Source organism: Pithys albifrons, chromosome 29 (genome assembly GCF_047495875.1).
Source record: "Pithys albifrons albifrons isolate INPA30051 chromosome 29, PitAlb_v1, whole genome shotgun sequence".
Lineage (NCBI taxonomy): Eukaryota > Metazoa > Chordata > Aves > Passeriformes > Thamnophilidae > Pithys > Pithys albifrons.
Window position 1 is genome coordinate 5,096,041 of NC_092486.1, and position 19,834 is coordinate 5,115,874.

General features: G+C 48.8%; 1 protein-coding gene across 2 annotated transcripts in view; it reads right to left on the minus strand.

The window, feature by feature from the left end:
* Positions 1-19,834, minus strand: part of ZMAT4 (zinc finger matrin-type 4) — a 44,830-nt gene that overhangs the window by 14,830 nt on the left and 10,166 nt on the right. The window contains exons 2-3 of one of the 2 annotated variants that reach the window (XM_071579102.1): positions 15,606-15,707; positions 4,571-4,660 (exon numbers count right to left, since the gene is read on the minus strand). In XM_071579102.1, coding sequence (XP_071435203.1) covers positions 4,571-4,660; positions 15,606-15,707 — 192 coding nt within the window. Of the gene's footprint in view, positions 1-4,570; positions 4,661-15,605; positions 15,708-19,834 lie in introns of those variants that run through there. The other variant, XM_071579103.1, reaches the window with a different exon arrangement.

Consider the following 19,834-nt stretch of genomic DNA (forward strand, 5'->3'; position numbering starts at 1 on the left):
GAACTATTAAAAAAAAGACCAATTTTCATAACTTTTTTGTTGTTGATAACTGTAAATCAACTTAAACCTTAGGGAGAAATCTCAAGAGGTGATTAGTACTGTTCTGAGTGCAATTTGCACTTCTTTTAAATAGCTTTCTCTCAAGATATTTTATGTCTTCAAAGGGAAATCACTTGAAAGTTAAGAGCAGAGTAAAAAATTTCCAGACTCTATTGATCATCAGCGGTGGCAACATATAAAGAGCCTCCAACAGAGCTCGTTTGAAAAGCTGATACACTTCGGTGTTAATGCACCAGGGTCTCTTCCTCTGCCAGGGCTGCTCTTCAGTGACACTTCTTGCTTTCCAACCTACTTTCTCAGCTAGACTGCAGTTAAAATAAAAAGCAAAAAGCAAACCCTCAGAGACCCCTCTGACATGTCAAGCAGAGCCCAGGGTCCCACTTACAGTGACCCACTGCACAGCTCAGCCAGGTTCACCCAAGTCTCTGGGCGAGCACCTCCATGAGTGGGTAGGGGGTTCACCTCCAGTGGAAGAGGGGCATCCCCAAACTCTTGGTGGGTCTGCAAGTCCCTTTGCACACACATGACAGACCTCTGCTCCCCAGCAGACAGTTTCAGCCACCAAGAACAGCTCTTCATTAGCAGGATGCAGGAGGTGTTCGGGCTCAGGTGTTATTAAGCATTATCCACATTCCCACCCTCCATCAGGAGCATTGCCTCCCTTCCCTCCCCCACCATCCAAACCCCTGCACAGAGCCATGGGCATTCCATGCTGATCCAGCCCTGAAGGGTAATTATGCCTTCTCATTTGTCAGTGGCTGTTTTACCTGTAACCAGAGGGGCTGGGGAAAGCCGAGCCGGGTGTCTTTTGTCACCCGCTGAGTGACACCACACGGACAGGATTGTGCAGCCAGCTGGTGAAATCACACGCCTTGTCTACCAGGACACCCGAGCTGGGGCACAGGGCCCTGCTCCCCATCCCTCCTCAGGCTCCTCTGAGCTTCCATACACCCACCCAGCAGCTCCCTAACCCCGTTTTGCCAACCAAGGGTATTTCTCCCCTTTGCTCCTGTAGCCTTCTCCAGCTGAGCCTTCACCGTGATGCAGCACAGGAACCACTGGCTTCACACAGACTGAAGCACAACAGGACACACCACAGGCTCAGAGTCAAAGCATCCATCTCCCAACACTGACATCCCTCTTCTTCCCCCACTCCATAGCTGTGCTGAGCCAGCCTAATTTATAGGGCTTCTTTTGTAATATTAGAAACTTCAAAGCCAGTCTGGTACATCCGACAGAATTAACTTCAGTTATTCCATTGCCTGTTAACAAGCTGCTAAAAGGCATAATCCTCACATAAGGCCAGGCACTTGCAGCCTGGTTGCTGGATGTTCCTTAAACAATCCACAGAAAAAGTAAGGATTTTTATTCCACAGATACAAATCTGCTGTCTTCATTTCCTAGGTTTTACTTAGAAGAAGAGATTACACAAACCCTTGAATGCAGCAGTAGAAACCACAGCACTGAAAGCACTGCAAAGTAACTTTTAAATTTGAGTTAATTTTCTGTGCATGAAGGTGTTGCTGTTAAAGAGCTGCTTTCTGTAACGCTCCACAGGAAATTCAGGCCATTCCTATTCCGGAGCCTGGCTATCTCATGGCACAAAAAAAGGAGCAAGTACCAGTTTACAGCTCTCTAAAGCATTTAAACCTGCTGGAGAATGATTTCAAGTCTTCCACTGCTAATTTCTTTCACTAAACCAACACCTGATGCATTGATTGGAAACCTCTGGTTGAGAAAAAAAGACACAGTAAGAATATTGGCCCTAAAACCAGTCGTTTCACCTTGGTCTCAGTGGAGGTGCTGAAGATTTCAGCTACAGCACATGGTAAATTCTGCCCCAGAACTGTTAAGGACTGTGATTTCCCCCCTGATGGGGAGCTGAGGCTGAGCCTCCCCAGGCAGCTGCCCTGGGCTCCAGCACCACCTCACAGCACAAGCACCACCTCAGCAGCAGAATCTAATACCTTGCTGGTTAAGACAAAGCTGGTTAAAGCAGTTTACTATCTTACAGTACAAGTAGGGCTAGAAAGGATTTGAAGGCTTTTCTCCCATCCCAAAAATTGGGTTTTATAACACATCAGACATTTTCATCATGTCTGTTCAGGTCATAACCAGGGTCCTGTTAGTTAAAGGGAGTGAGAAAAGGCTGATTAAATCTGATTTACCAACCCTGGGACTTGAGGAAATGACTCCTGATTTTCAGCAGGGCCCTGACACCTTCTCAGATTACTTTCAGCTGAAATGTTAAGCAGAAATAAATGTCAAGACACGAAGTTCTCCCCCTCCTCCACAAAAAATTAAACAAATAATGAAGAGCACAACAACCGAGTCCTTATCCAGTGCAAGACTAATTGCACTAATTGCATTAAGTGCCTCCCACTTCTCTCTCCAAAGGGCTAACGGGTGTTTTGGGAATGCAGGGTGTTTTTGCAGTCCTCAAACAACAGCCAACACCACCCCTGGCCTCAGAGAAAGGTCAAGAAGCAAATGCTGCTTCTGATCCCTTTGCATGGAGCATCCACAGCTGCAGCTGCCTCTCCCTCCTGCTGCCACCTGGCAGAGGGACAAGGTGTTAGTCCTGTGGTCAGCAGGACCCAAACCCAGAGGGATAGAGCCATGTAACAGTTTTGATGAAAGAAAGGTTAATATTCCTTTTTAAGCTGCAGATACTTCTACACGAATTTAATTGGTTTTCATGGATTATTTCTAATACTCATTAAAGTGGCTGTGCCATGGCCCAGTGACACTGCTGGGATTGGGCACCTCAGCCACACATGTATGTGGCAGGGCTGTTACTGTGCAGCATTAAAGATGTCCTAAATAGTTCTGCTCTCTCTCAAAGCAAAAGCTTGGATTGTATCTGATCAGCAACAAGATTACTTTGAGCTGTAAACATTGGCAAATTTTCCCTGTTATATTTTTATAACACAAATAATTTTAGAATTTAAGTCTGGCCTAGCCTAGCATTCACCTAGAGCATGAGAACAAATTAATCCACCCCCCACTGGGGCTTCCCTTGGCACAAGCACCAGCAAACACAGAATTACATTCCTTCTCCATGTTGCCTTTCAGAAAAGAAATGGCAAATAGGTCAACTTTAACTTATTTGAGGACTGATTGGTTCTCTGTCCTCCAAATCCCCGTGCTGAGGTGCACATGCAGTATGTGGTTCCTTGTTAGACATAATCAAACCCCTTGGAGGATCATGTTCCCAGTCTGTATGTGCCTGCCCACTGCACCTTTCACACTGTCATTAATAACTCAATAAAATCACTGTGAGATCCTGTTGTCGAGGGGCAGATTGCATCTGCAATTACTCTGTGTGCAACAGAAAAAAAGCTCACTCATGTTTTAATTACTGTGTGAAGGAGCTTTCAGACTCCTTGGGCAAAATTTGCATGCTTCCCCTTTTAATTAGAAGATATGTCAGTAAATATCATTAGCACTCAGCCCCAGTCACACTGGACTGGTTTGGGTGCCGTGTGCTGGGAACCTCACCACAGCTCTCACACCATCCCCAGAATGTGGGAAGGAACCAAATGAATCCTTTTCTTACAAATTCAGCCTCCTTATTGCCTGACAAATGGCTGTGAGCTGGTCCAGTTCCTGCCCTTCATTTACTTGCACACAGCTGAGGAACCCAGTGGGCAACCCTTAAACCAGCAGAGAGTGTGCAAACTTGGGTGAGGAGCCTTGAGATCCAGCACCCTGTTTGCACTGACTCCCAGAACAGCAGGACTGCAGAGCCCTTGGAGGGCTCAGGCTGCTCTCAGGAGCCTCTTGCTTGCCCTGGGGGTTTTCAGCCACAGCACAGCAGTGGCACCACTGGCATCCTTTGATATCCTGCTGGCAGGAGGGCATGGCACCCCATGCCAGGTGTACACACACAGCTCCTTACATGGCACCAGCACACCAGGTGTGCCTATGGCAGCTCTGCACAGGGCACAGAGTGCCAGATATGACACACAGCTCTGTACGTGAGCACATGGCACTGCCACACCCCGCTGTTCCCCAAACACTGCCCAGGGGTGAGCCCACCCCTCCAAGCAAAGTGACCCTCGGGAGCAGTGGAAGTTGGGGGAAGGGGTCTGGAAGTGACCCCAGTGCTGCTCCACACACAGCCCCCCCAAAGGCCTTGGCAGCAGCCCCCCAGAGTGGCTGTGCCCCCTTGCCTGGAGGCACGAGCCAGCACTCCCACCACCCGCCCTGGGTGCTCACCAGCAAACTCAGCCATCACACTGAAATGGAGTAAGCCCTGGGCATTTGTTGTCAGCATATTTTTTCCTATGAAACAACATTCAATAACTAAAAATGCAATTACTGTTGCTGATGCACATAATTCTTGTGTAGTTTATTGAAAATTATTTCCAGTTACTTTGCATTTCAGCTCATCTAAATGTTACCTCTGGGCACCTGATCGTCTGCAGCTGTAACAGAGAGAATGTTGTAGCCCAGAGACAGTGATTCACAGAGCAGCTGAATAAACAGGGACTTGGATTATACCCACGTTTTCTGACCGGAGCTTTTTCGCTGGGCAGCCTCCGTCGATGGGGTGCAGCATGTAATAGAGGCGGACTTTGCTGGCATGCTTCCGACTCTGGAAAACAGAAAGAGAAGGAAAAGGAGAACTGAAGTGGCAAGGAGCAAGAGACTCTGCTGCTGTGCTCACTAAAGCAACCCGCAGTCAGATTTCACACCCCCTTGGGGACATGTGTCCAACACCGGAGAAGAAAAGGGGGAAGGACCCAGGTGAGGAGCCTCTGCACTCCACAGAGGTTTCACAGAGCTCTGCACCCAGCTGAAGTGAGCTGTGGGATGAGTGTGGCACCCGCCATTAGCAGAAGAAATGATCCACCCTGGCCAATCCTTAAGTCCTGCTGTCTGCAGCCTCTCCAAGGCACAGCAGGGATCGGGTGGAGAGTGAAGGGCAGGATTTGTTTCCAGACCATTTCCATGGCGGGGCAGATGGAAAGATGGGTTTACTGAGCTGAGGATGGCATTGTGAGGGGTCAGAGGCTCACACACAAGCCAAATCCACAGCTCCTATGCTTCCAGAATGATAAAATACAAAAGGGGTGTAAAACCTTTCACACTGCCCTTGGGCAGGGCTGGAGCTCACTGGCAGGTGAGGGTCAGAAGGGACAGGAGACTCCCTGCTCATCCCAGCAGCAGCAGCAGCCAAAGCAAATCCTTGGGGCTTGCAAAATGCAGAGGAAGATTTCAAAGCTTCTACAGCAGGAGCACAGACATAAACCTTCAAACCCCTGACTTACAGTCAGCTCTTGTCTTCCAGCAGATGCAGGGAGGAAAACCCTGCAGCCACAAAACACCTGCAGCCACAGAATACCTGCAGCCACAAAAACAGCTGCACCCAGTGTCCAGACATGTGGGCAGCTGCTACCATGCAAATGCCTCCTCCAAATCTCCACTTTCTGGTTGTCCCACAGAACAGCACTGCAATATTATAACTTCAGATCACAGAGCTGCAATTTTAAAATATTAAATTATCATTAGTGTGTTCTGGAACATTCTTTTTCCTGTGATATGAACTTCCAGCTAAATTTGCAGGGAGCTATAATTTGTATTTGTATGCAGAAATGTGACTATGCAATATTTTTTTTTCCACAGAGCAGATCAGTCAAGATAAATAACGTCAAGGATCTGTCCTCAACTTGTCTCCCTGCTGCATTTAGCCAATGTGACCTGCCACAGTCACAGCTAAGTGCAGGAAACCCCACAGCTCCAGCCATCAGATGAGCAGCCCAGACAGCACCAGTGTAATTAGGGAATGACAAAATAGATGTTTGAAATGCAGGGACAGAGGTGCAACGTCACTCCTGGTGCTTGGCCACGGTCCTGCTTCCTGCCCGAAGCACCACACAGAGAGCCAAACACACCCCAAAGATGATGTGGGCAGAGCATTCCAGCTGGATTCCCTCCCTGAGCATGGACACCTGGCAGAGCAGTGACACCTGGCAGAGCAGTGACACCTGGCAGAGCAGCCAGCCTGCCTCGAGTCAGCCTCCCCCCATCACGAGGCTCTTCCCTTGCTGAGTTCATCCAGTGCCTCACGATGCCCACACACACAGAGCCTGCTCGGTTTAGAGGGTACAAACTTGGCAGGGGGGGTTGCTGGGTGTGTGTAAACTGCAAAGGCAAGATGTTCAGAGGAGTCATTGTTATGGTTCTGCTCCATGGCGCTCAGCTGGGCCATAAATGATGCCCAAACGTCGGCGTGAAAATGCAGCAAAGCTTCAGCCTTGTGTAAAACATCTCTCACCTTTACTTACGCATTTGTTTGGATTTATAAAAGCCAGGGTAAGGAAATAACTTATGTTTGGCATAATCTAAAACCCCACAGCTCCTTATGCAGCCTTATTATCCTACAGTTATAAAAGCAGAGCTTAAAATCCTCCCTGGCCTCTGCATGTACGTGGTGAGCATCTCCTTCCCTCTGCGGAGGGAGGAAGCACAGACCATTTGTCATCCATTTTATCTCTGGTATTTTCTACATTTACATGTGTATTTATCATCCCAACACCCCAGCAGGAGCACGGCAGGACCACTGTGATTATTCTGAGTGTGCTGCTCACAAACAGCCCGGAGGGTTTTCCTCTCCCTCCACAAAGCAACTGAAAATCTGCAGCTCCAAGGCACGAGGAGGGCAAGTGCCAGACACACAGTGGGGCCAAAGGAAGAACCGTGAGCAGGAGCCAGGAAACCAGGACAAACTGGGATCAGGGCACCTCCAGCTCCCACACTGAGCCACCTCACCACATGCACGAGCCTTGGAAAACACAACCCCTGCCACATCCACAGTTTGGAAGCAGCACAGTGTCTGTGCAGGCACCTCCAACAGCCACCACAACTCATCTTGGGTGCAACGAGGGTGTTTCTGTGCCTGTGAATATTTCTTTTGTAGCTCTACAGAGTGTTACACCAAAGGCATTTTCACTTCATTTCCCTGTCTCTAGTGGGAACAGCACCTTTCAAAGGCATGAAGTCTGGCTTAATACTGTAGGCTTGAAAACCAGCCCTGGCCACGCAGGGAGCTGAGAGAGAGCTGGTTTTCACACGGCTGCTGCAGAATTCTGCATTGCAAGCTCGTGTGCTACTCTAAGGCTCATCAATAAAAGTAAATAAATGGATCATTTCTCTCTCTATCAAATCTACTCCAATACAAAGGATCGTGGCAGAGACAGCAGAGGTCTGGCAATTCAACTCTAAAACATAAAATGCCAAAGCAGAGCTAAACTGTGCTATGAAATGCAATTTGATTTTGCATAAATCAGGTTTTGCAGCACACTCTGCCTGGAGCAAGTGGCGAGAGCAGGCAGTGAGGTCTCAGTGGGAGCAGGGGCAGCTGGAGGGGCTGGTTTGGGATGCACAGCCCTGCCTGCCCCGGATGATGAGGAGCTGCTCATCCCTGCTCTGCAGATCAACAGCTCTGGGGAGGACTGACACCTCTCCCCTCCCGGGCTTGCCAGGCTGCACAGACACACATGGATCCCCCATCCCTGTGTTTGCCCAGGGGTCTGGGAGAGGAGACCCCTCAGCCACACGAGCTCAGCACCTCACCACAGCCCCAGATCTGCTCCCACTCTGCACCACTGATTCCAGCTGTCCAGACAGTCTAAAACAGTTCACCACCTTGTGAGGGACTCCTTCCCATCCGCCCTCACCAGGTGCAAATCAACCATCTCTGCACCTTCCCTCGTGCTGTGCTGGCATCTGATCTCATGTTCCTGTTCTCCACAGAACACTTAATCAATCCTCGCCCTCTCCTGTGCTGGAAGCTCTGTGGTTTGGGTTAGTCTGCCCTTTCCCTCCTGCTCTCTCTCTGTGCCCTCTCCTCCAGCCAGAGGGACCCCAGCACTGGGGCACAGGTGGCCACACTGAGCACCAGCAGAGACATGAGTGGGAGAGGAAGGAAGGAACCACCCTGGAAGCCCAAATGGCCGCAGCTTCTCTTAGTTCATCAAAAATTCTTTTTCAGAAGCCCCTGGGTTGGGTTTTAATCCTTTTAGTGTACACTGTTGATTTCTTTGTGTGCTGGCAGTTTCTTAATTAAATTGCCATGCAACATGCAGTCACGTGATTACACCAAGTTTATTATCTGTATTGGCCCTACTTGTAATCTCATCAAAAGAGAGAAAGTTATTTTGGCTGGCCCAGTTCTCCAAACGTTGTGCAGAAACCCAATTACATCATCCTTCAGCCCCTTTCATGGAGCCTGCTGTGCCCAGGAGCTGTGCCAAGCTGGAGGGCTCCAGCTCCCAGTGCGGGTCCCCCAGTGCTGCTGTGCCTGGCTCTGCACTCATGTTCTCCTGGAACCTTCCTCCACTTTCCAAGCCCATGGAGAGTCAGCCCTGATGGTGCTGAGAGCGTGGCCAGTGCATTCCATACACTTGCTTGTGAATTACTGGACCTGCCAACTCAAACAACACTACCCTGGATTTCATAATCGCTGCCTAACTTCCAAATTTCTACTGGAACAGAACCAATCTATTCCTCCCTCTGTGATATAACAACATCCTCTGCAATTTTTAAATAGAGGGCAGAAGTATTTTCAGCAAACTCCTTCCCTTTTCTGCCTCTCCTACCCACGCGACCAGCAAACCCTGTCAAGATCCTTGTCGTCCACCCAGAGCCAAACTCCTGCTGTTATTCCAGACACTGCTGGTTGTCAATGTCCCTTTTCTTCCTTTGTAATTTTTGCAAAGCCTCATTTATAATTTATGGTCATTTCTATCAACTTCCCCTTTTACCTCCATGAGTTAATTTTTTAAAAAGCACCTGCTCATTCTTGTGCCTTCCTGGGCACACAGATACGTGTCCACAGCTGAATTTTCACTCCCAACAAACCAGCTGCTTCAAAGCCACAGAGAGGAACATTACTGGTTTGGGCATGAATTTGTTTACATGCAAAGGCAATTACTGATGATCTATTCAGCCAAGCAACCACTAGCTCCCTTCATCTTCCCCACATCTGTGATCATTCCTCCTGGCTTCCCAGGCTGACTCCAAGTGTGGATCCTGAGCCTGAATTTTCAGTCTCAGGAATCACCACTGCAGCTGTGATCTTTAACTTTACCTCCTATATTGATTTTGACTGTAAAGTATTTCATGTCCAACACACTGCTGGGGACCCTGCAGAGAGGAAATAACTACTTAGATGCTGTTGCTGGAACAACATGGCAGGAGCAGCTGGGCTCAGAACGTGGCTCACACGGTCCTGGCACCCACCAACCTGTCCCCCAACACCCAGGGTCACCACAGGATCTGCTCCTCCCCAGACCTACCAGAAGCCCCTTCCCACATCACTCCCTCATGTTCCTTCTGCAGTGGATCTTACATCTACACAAACACAACCATGCATTTACTTCCCCATCAGTGTTGAGGGATTTTTCCAGGCAGTGCAACCCCCTGAGCAACCTGATTGAAATGAAGGTGTCCCTGCCCTTGGCAAGGGTTGCACTAGACCTTTAAAGGTCCCTTCCAACCCAATCCAATCTATGATTCTATGAACATGCCAAGGGAAAGGTGACACAGGGACAGAGTGAGTAGGCTGGGAACTTAAATGTGCTCCACAGAGCAAACTAAACCCTTCCTGCTTGTCTGCAGCTGCAGCTCAGGCTCCTCAGCTTAGGCCAAGCATTGAGTACCAATGTTTGAGGTGTGGGGGAACTTCACTGCTGGTACAGCCCCACCACCCCAGTACCAGGTGGGCAACAAGAGTGAACACAAACTCAGTATCTCTGGTGCTCAGGAGCTGCCCAGCACTGGCTCTGCAGAGCAGCAGCACCAGCTGTGATGCTGTTGTTCCCATTCCAGTGTGAGTGTCTGAAACAAATCCCTGCTCCAGCACGTCAGTGCCAGTCACTGCGGAGCGCCGAGCACGGGGGCGGCTCTGTCACAACACACGAGCAGAACGAGAGACTCTGCTTTCAAACACTTGGAACCCCCACCCAAACACGGGTGGCAAGTTTAATGTTTTAAAGACAGCAAGAGTGAATACCTGGAACAAAGAGGTGCCCTCCTGTGCAGGAGGATCAGGAAGGGAATGCTGTGGAAAGGCAAGAGCTGCAGGACTTCTCCTGGGGGCACTGGCCAGCACAAGCTCCTCCTGGGTAGCAAAGCAACCTTTCATTGCTTTCACTCCATACAGGCTTAATGTGACATCCCTTGTGCCTCTCCATTGCTGCTAACACTGGCATCCCATTCCCAGCCTGCTTTACTACTGCTCTGTAAGGACCTTTGAACTTCAGCTATTTTTAGCGAGCAACAGATCTCTGCACAGAGGCAGCTGGAAGGACGCTGTGCTCAGCTCAGGGCTTCATCTGCTCTGCTGTTGCTGCTGTTTAGCAATACATTTTGACACTGGGAGTGCATTAAAAGTAATGTTCAGCCATAAATGTTGACAACAGAGCAGTAACAGGGAGCCTTGTAAAGTCCCATCCCATCTCCACTGGTTCCTGCAGCAGATGTGACAGAGGACCTGCTGCTGTCCTGTGTGTCCCCACTGTCCTGTGTGCAGCACAGGGGACAGGCAGCATGAGCCCTGGGCCCTCAAACACTGGCACCCACCCACCTCTCTCATGTACAGTGGGTGGCCACACTGATCTCAGCATATTTTAACTGGGGCTGTTACCACAACATGAACTGGGTGCCAAGGAATCTGCACACACAAAGAACAGCAGCACCTTCAGCACCTCTGCAACACAAACATGCCCTCAGTAGCTTTTTCTCCTCAAGCCAAGGTTCTTCTACCAAACACCAGCCCAGCCTGAAGGATAACAGTAATGTCTGAGCCACCAAAACCCATGGACACCATGGCAGAGCAGATTCCAGCAGTGGTAGGGAAGGATGTAGGAACAACAGGTAGGATGTCCCTTCCACCTTCATCCTCTGAAGGATTTACATGTTACAGCCACCAAAGCAAGACACAATGTGACAGGTGAGCAGCAGCAGTGGCAGAACACAGGAGAGAGATCCTGGCCAGCAAATGTCACCTTCCCTTCCATGATCCCTGACATCAGCAGAGCCCCGACACACGAGAGCCCTGTGCAGCCTTTATTTCCAGCTAAAGCACATCCTTTCCACTCCTCCATCCTGGAAGTGCCTGCAGCATCTCACACAGGGAGCTGGGAGCAGAAACAGAACATTCCAGTTCCTTGCTTTCTAGCACAGCATTTATTTTGTTAAATAGAGTATGTGCTCTTGCAGCGCATTAATATTTCAGACACAGGATTGCCTTTCTGAGCACACACATCTTGATCCTTAAGGCACTAATGTGCCAATAGTAAACAATGTTTATTATTCCTTCAGACAAGCCATCGCTTCATGCCGTTTCCAGCCAAGGACAGCCCAACTGGAAGCAGATTAACCCCAGCCCTGCTCCTGCCCACGCAGACAAGGAGTATTGATGAGCCTGTCGATATCGCTCCCCTGCTCCGCTCCGGAGACAGAGTGGGAAATTCCAAGGAGCACTCAGCTCCGGAGAGGAGCCAAAGGGCATGGCACTTTATTTGTTCTTCCCAGCTTCCTCTGCATTTGAATTTTAATATGCTTTGCCTCTGCCCTCCCCTGCTGCTCCACTGAGAGCATTCAGGCATCATTCCCTCCTCTCAGGGGGTGAGCTGACAATTGCACTGCACCTTCTTGGGCTGCTCTTCCTCCAGACCCAGCACCTTCCTTCATTTTAAATGGAAAAGCAAAGTACCATCTGAACACCTGAAGCAATAAAGATTACAATGGAGAAAAGCATTATAGCAGCTTGAGGAGCAAATGTGGTGATGAATGTGCAGCTCAGGGTGAAATCTGAGAGCAACTTTGCATATGAGGCAATTTTCCTGCAGGATTTTCAAGAGCAAACATGAAAATAAATGGAAACATCTTCCTAATGGCTGTGAACACTTCTACACAGAGATGAGGACTCAGAGCTAACTAAGAAACCTTAGCTCTTTCTATTTTTATTTTTTTTAGCTTTTTAACTTACAGAGCAGCTCACCAAAGTGATTGATACAACCTCTCAAAGACAGAGCTGAAAGGAAGTGTTAATTTACAGGTGATCCTGAGAGAATCCAACAGCAAAGAGGCTTCTGGCTCCAGAGGGAGACGAGATGCAGAGACACAGAAAAGAAAGAACTCAAGTCTGGGGCACAGACTTTCAGTGTTATTGCAGCAAGCACAGCACATCGACAGTGGGACATGAAGCAGAGTGAAATTCACTCTCTGCACTGGCCATCACCCCATGTCTGGCCACCTGGCAATGGCATCACCCTGCCTTTCTCTGCTCCCATTCCCTTTTGTCCCTCCCCAGGAGGAAAGGGGAACCAGGGCACCCAAGGGACTCTTGGCACGTCACTGCAGCACAGAGAGTCTCCCAGAAGGGGCTGTCTCAGGCATCCACACTTGGATGCTTTATTCCAGGGAAGGGAGTTTTCTGATACTTCAAGGGACAAATTAAGATAATCACTTGCTTTAACAATTAAAGTGTTCAAGTGCACACTCTTTTGGGCATCGACACCAACGAGTGAGACAAAAGCTGTCTGGCACCAACCCCCTGGGACCCTCAGCACTGCAGTGTGCACAGGGCTCATTAAAGTGCTTCCTCCTTTGGGAATGCCATTACAAGCCAACATCCCAAGGCAGCTACTGGGCTCAGCTCTGTCCTGGGGTGAACCCTGGAGAGGAGGGCAGGACCTGGCAGTTTCACCCACATGGGAAGGAGAGCCAGGGCACAGCAGATGCATCAGACAAAGCCAGAAATGCAGCTACACAAAGCACATGAAATAAGGGCAGAATTTGCTGTATGTCAAGTTGGAAGCTAAAATATGCTGCAAACACTCTGATCCTTTTGTCATTTTTCCACTACACTTGCCCTTGGAAATAATATCGCTTAATATTGTGTGACTGACATAAAATTATTTTTTATTCCTGGCAAAGTAGCGCAGAAGAAGAGAAGAGTCATTGGTTGGTGATTTGGAGAAGGAGACAAGACAGTGATTGGAATTGACTATTTCTGTTTGGCAAGATAAAAACATCCCCCTTTCATAGGCTGTTTCCCTCTATTTTCTTACAGAGAAATGTCTTATTTTGCATGCACAGAGAGCCAAGATTCCAGTCCCTGGCACAGGAGCTGCAGAGCTCACTCAACTGCGCTAGCGAGGCAGTGGATCAATCCCCTTTCTCTCCAGGCTCTGACTCAAGAAGGGTAAGGGCAATGCTGACCAAAACAAAGCCCAGCATCCCCAGCTCCACAGACACTGAGAGACAGCAGTGCCTGTGGGCAGCCAGGGTGTCCACCCTGGGGCTCCTGAAAAGGGATTTGCAGGAAATATAAGTCTTCTGAAGCTGATATTTCCACTATGAAAAGAATCGGGTTTTAATTATATAACTTTTTAAAATTAAGAAGGAGGGGGAAAAAAAAGGGATGAAAATTGTGAGCAGCTACTTTGTCAATTAGGAAGAAACAGTGAATTTTACATTCCTGCTATTAACTAATGGCCTGCAGCAAGGCCTGGCAGCCTCAGGCAGCAGGATGGAGCACCCAGCTCCACCTCCCTGGAAAACCTCTGGATTTTTTCCCTGTCACACTCCAGAGTGGTGACCAGAACAGACGCCCCAAAGGGATGAACTTCTCCATCAAGAGCAGCAGCTGCTGCAAGGCCAAGGCAAAGTGTGGCACAGCCACGGGGCAGGGGCACCCCCAGCCCCAGGGCCACCTGAGCAACCTCCCCAGTTCACTCCCTCCATCCCTCTGCTCCGTGTTATGCAATCCACAGGCACGATTTGGGAATGACATTACTGTGCCAAACGTCTGCAGCGTCTGCTGGGATTTCACAGGGGATGACAAACGAGCACAACACCTCGCACTAAAATATACAACAGAAAACCGTCTTGTTTTCCACATTTCAAAAACATCTGCTATGAATTAATGATTCAGCTCATACCTACAGTGACAGGAGCAGAGGAGAAGAGATTGGCTGAGCACCCTGTGGCTCACCAGGCACTGCTCCTGCCTCCTGTAGGCGAAATTCTGCACCCACAGTGCCCAGGATCAAGACCTGAAAGGTGTCCCTAAAACTTCAGCCTTCGACTTCCCAGGAGCTGCCAGGGATCTCTGCTGCACACCAAGGGCAGCCAGAGAAGCAGTTACAGCAGAGCTCTTAAGAAAGTCACCCAAACAGACATGTAAAGTGCCTTACAAGGAAACGTGCATTCTTGTTCCCATTGTTAATTAATGCAGCACAACATCCTCGGATCACGTACATTCAGCTCCTTGTGTGTCTGCACTGGCCACACAAATGTCTCCACTGTATATCTATTACAAAACACTCGAGTCAGAGCAAATGTTTGGGGAAACTTCATCTTCCAGGTCCCTGGGCACAAGCTCTGTGTCTGTTGGAACACTATAGACACTGTGTACCCAAAAGCAGGCACAAAATACAGCTCCTCTGAGTGCACAGGTCCCTCATCCTCCACTCTTCACACAGAACCACAGAATTGTTTAGGCTGGAGACTTCCAAGTCCACCAAATTTAACTGAATAATTTCATATTATCTAAATATCTGTATTATCTCTATATTATATGTGACAAATATACAAAGTTAATATGGTTTATTCTGTACACACACACTATGCAATATAAATGATGTAAACATGGATCACTTCTCCTGGAGTCCTCCAGGAGAGGCTGGACCATGTGACACATCCCTCCTCAGGCTGACATCCCTGGGGGAGGACAGTCCCTGTGTAGTTCATACCATGCAAGGGGTGATGGACTGTGATCTGACCCCTTGTGCACAGCCATAAACTGAGACCCTGCACCTTCCCTGCATTTGGACCTGAAAATCTGTTCTCCCACTGGGTGAACACTGAGAGCTCACCATGGCAAGATCCACCCCAGGCTGCTGCAGACTTGCTTGGAGCACGTTCCCCACAGTGCAGGGAGCAGGTGCTGACACACAGAAAGACAGTGGGTTTCCTTTCCTGAAGGATTTTACATCAGCATATCCCTCAATAATTTCCTCCTTACTTAATAGGAATGTATTTAAGTTTGGTTTGAAGATATGCAGTGCTGTTAATTGCTGTTGCAACATGTCACTAATAATCCACACTTTCTAATTGTTCATTGCTTGCTTCCTCTTAGGTGCTTAAATACATTCCCAAATACTAATCTATTCTCTGCACAATCAGTGATTCCCACTCAGCAAGGCACAGTGCAGCAAATTTAATACAACCTGAGCTCGTTTTGCTGCACTCTTAATTGCCCTCCTTGCTAACAGTGTTTCCTTCAGTTCTGTCTAAAAGGCAGCCTGACTTGGCAAATTCAGACAGAAGAAAAAGCCAGACATGCAGCAGACACGGCTGCAGTGGCTTCACTGACAGAGTGAGACTCCACCAGTAGAAGCAGTTCTTGGAATGCCGAGTTTTCCAGAGGAACTGCGACAGCACAGCCACAGACGAGAACATCCTACCACAGACAAGAACATCCTACCACAGACGAGAACATCCTACCACAGACAAGAACATCCTACCTCGTAATGGGCCACGCGCTGCGACTCGGAGATCAGCTGAGCACTGCACACCTTGCAGTAGCTCTCAGTGAACAATTCCTGGTCGATGTCGGAGGATTTCATCTGTTCAGGACAGAGAAGAGACAAGAGGCAGAATCAGTTACAGATGTGTCTGACGAGGGCCCAACAGAGCAGGGCAACCCTTGAGCCCAGTGCTTCTCGTGACCAGGAGGGAACAAACCAACATTATATAGGTGCAAATATGACAGTCCACACCATGTCCACAGGTTTATACATCACCAGCCCATGCCAGAAGTTTGTTCCTCACGCTGGCACTGCTGGGGACCAGTGGCATGTCCCTTTACCTGCTGCAGTGGGGGCAGCTGGACACACACCTGTGCCCAAGCAGAACCCAAGCCCTGAACACCTTTGGCCACAGACACAGCACAGGCTCCTGTGCTGCCCTGCCACAATATCCATGTGTGGAGCTACTCGTGAATGGCTGTTCTTCTCCATCACCCTTCCTATGCAGAAGCACCATGTACAGAACCAGCTGAGGCAGAGATTGCTCAGGGCTCAAAACACACTTAACCATTTGTTATACAACACTGACGAGCTTATAAAGAGTTTTACAGAAAAGGCAAACAGCATTACAATCTGGAGGAAGGTGGTTTTAAGCTGCAAGAGCACTCTGCTGTATTCCTCAATTTAGACGTGAAAGGAGATTGCTCAGATGATTTGCTGGGCTGTGCTGCTCTCCAGAACTTCCAATGAGGACACTTGCACCCACAATGAGGACACTTGCACCTACAAAACCAGCTTGCTGAGAGTTCTGGTTCACAGGAACACACTCCTCCTCTGTTCATAGCATCCTCCTCTGAACTCATAATGAAGAAACATATCAGGAATGTTGAGACTTAAAACAGACTGAAACCCAAGCAGAGACAGAAAATAAGAGAAGCAGCTTCATAGAGAGAATACTTAAAACCAACCTCTGTGCAAATTAAGAGGGAAAAGAGAGGTTGATGCCTTCTAACTTATGCAAAGATAAAGTCTATTAATTCACAGTTATAACAAACCTGGGCACAATGAAGACTGATAATACAGCTTTTGTAGAGTCCATTCCACTGATTGGGAAGAAAAATATGGAAATGAACAGGCTACGAGGTGTCATTAGCAAAGTCAGGTGGAGAAAGGCCAGTCAGTGCTGGGTGCATGGCAGAGCTGGAGGTGGTTTTGCTGAATGCCCAGTGTCCTGCTGTCCCACAGTTGTTGGGGTCCCTGTGTGTTTTATACAAACAAGTAACTGAGTTAACATCAGAGATTCCCAGCCTAGAGAGACCAGCCAGCCCCAGCTTCAGGAAAAGGTTTGTTCAGGTGTTCTGGTTTATCAGACAAAAGACACAAGTCTGGGAGCTCCTCCACTGCTGCCCTTGCATTTTGATTCTGCAAAGACATTTGCTTGTTTTCTCTTGATATCTGCCTAAGTTTAATCTTCATTTACTCTGTCCAGAGAGATGCTGCATTAAGAAACTTTCAAAGACACCAAAAGGCCCTTTTAGGAGTACAAGAAGTGTTGCAAAATCGCATCAAAGGGAAAACAAAGTGGGGGGAGAAATCTCACTTAAACTACAACAGATTGACACAAGGCATACCAAAGACTCTTGTCAAACCTCAATCCAGCAGCCGAGGCAGAGTCAGGTAACATCACCTTCATTTGCATGCAGCCTGCAATGCTCACAATACTAACCCTCACTGCAAAAATCAGAGTAAATCAAAAGCTTCTCAGTATTAGTTCAGCTCCCTGTGCCCTGATAACAGAGCCCAGGTCTATTCTGCCTCCTCGACTGGAATCATCTGTCTCCCTTTAGAGCAGTAGGGGCTGAACAGGCTTATCCAGGAACAGGATCTCAGGTGTTTCTCTAAGCAGTAAGTTCTGATACAGGTGTGGGATGTGTTCCCCTCAATATTGCAGGTCCAGCACCAGGAGAACAGGGTGGTTATGCTGATGATGTGATTGCTTGCAGCACAATTCATGTGTAACTATTTGAGTTACCTCATAAAAGTCTCTCTGGAATAGCAGACCTTCACATAACACACCCAGAGCACAGTTAGACCCAACAGAAGCTCCCGTTCTCCCGCCCTGCTCCCAAATCCAGGTGTGTCCCTGTGCCCTTGGGAAGGGCAGCAAGCCTGGCATTGCCAAAGCCTGCAGGATGGCAGAGTCCCTTTGGCTGAGCACATGGGTGTCCTCATGCCTGGGATCCTGGCCCAGGGTTTCACTGCTGATTTCCCAGGCACTGCTTTTTCCCAGTGATGAGAAGGACAGCAAGGCAGAGGAGAGAGGAATGGGGATTAGGGGGAACAGGAGAACAAACAGAAGAAAAGCTTTCTTCATGCTTTTGCATGAATATATTAGGCTAAACTGCTGCAAGGATTCAAGCATATGTAAGCTTGGCTATTAAAAATAATTAGAAAGCTCTGCTAACAATAACTGCCCTGGGTGAAATTAAATTTTGACAAAAAAATAATAGATTCACCTTAGCAAAGCAGATTTCCACACAAGCAATCCACTACCAGCACCCATTTATACAAACCACCCTTGCAAAGTTGCCACGAGACCCAGACAGCTCCAGCACAAGCTTAAACTGAAGTACCAGCCATTGACTTGAGAAAACAGACTGTTACCTGTCCCACAGAAATGCAACTGAAGAGCAAAAGCCTCTTCATCAGCAACTGCCAAAGGATGTCCAGGAAAACATGCAGTGAAATGAATGTGTGAACACTCCCATTTCCATGTCACAGCTTTTAAAACTGCCACAATCCCCAGGGTGGCACTGGCTGCTCTCACACACAGACCACAGGGAAGGTCCAGGGCTGATATTCCCCTGGGGATCTGCACAGGGACTCTGTTCCATCCTTTGCTTCCTGCAAAGGGACAGGTGCAGCGATGCTGCAGCCACAGCAGGGTCACAGGAGGTGGCCCCAGCTGGTGGCACCTGTGCATAGTTGCAAGGGCTCCCCTCTGCAGCATGAGGCAGACTAGGCATGAAACCCTGGGAAAAAGAAAACAGCTTTGTGCTGTGGGAGCCTGGCCTAGAACAAGTGCTTCCTCCTCTCCAGGAAAGCTCCCCTTCCCTGCTTCTGTCTCCTCTCAGATACTCCCTGCATTGCTGTTCTGTGGCTTAATCCATGCAGTGATTTATTAACTTCTTCTGCCTGCAAGTGTCATAAAGGGAGTTCATAAGCAATTAATATTTATGTATTTCTAATCACTGAATTCCACTGTGCCTCTCCCTGCCCACACATGCCTGACTGCTCCAGGACTGACCAGCCCTGGGCTGAGATCACCACACAGCCTTGTCTGCCAAAAAGGAGGGTTTTCCCTGCCCACAGCATGTCCTCAGCTGTGAGGGACACTCGAGGGGACCCACAGATGCTGAGCAGCATGGGATGTGTCCTTCAGCACTCTCTGAGGCTTTTCTTCCTGAGAGTTGAAGAATAAATGTGGGATTTGCAGCCTTGTCACCTGGACTGAAAGCACTGTGCTGAGTAGAAGTACTTGGTCTGCACACCCAGATGTAAATACCTGAAACACCTGGAACCCTCTGCCTCAGGTGGGGACATGGCAGGGCCTCCACCACAACCACTCATCACTTTGCCTCTTTCAGGGGGGCTTATTGTGGCCTCCTGTGCTGCAGTCCAGTGCAGAGTCCCCTCCCTGCTCCAGATCTGTGACCTCTGCACGTGTCAGCTCAGCATCTCCAGCAAGAGCTGAGTGTGTCACAGGAGACCTCGTTTGCAGTACCCTGTGCCATATGGCTGCGATTCTCCTCAGCAGTTTCAGTGACTGTAACAGCTCAATGAAAATCAATTTGACGGGGCTGACTCCAGTTTTTGGCAACAGCCAGAAAGATGCTAACTAAGTTGCACTAAATATTAGAGGACAGCAATCCACAACTGACATCAGAGGCACAGGCAAAGCCAAATTCCTTTTTAAGGAAATGCTTTGCAGCAGCTGAATCCCACCAGGAATGGACATGGGCTGAGTGTGTCCCTGTCACACAGGGGAGTGGTGAAGTGCCCCTGTAGTAAGTGTTTTTGGGATCCAGACCCAGCAGAACAGGTCCTGCTGTGGCCATGGGATGTGGTGTCCTGTCCAGCCTGTGACTGGGAGATCCAGCAGCACAGAACTGCCTCGGACTGTCCCATCCCAGCCCTTTTCCCAGTGCTGGGAGGCTGCTGTGGCC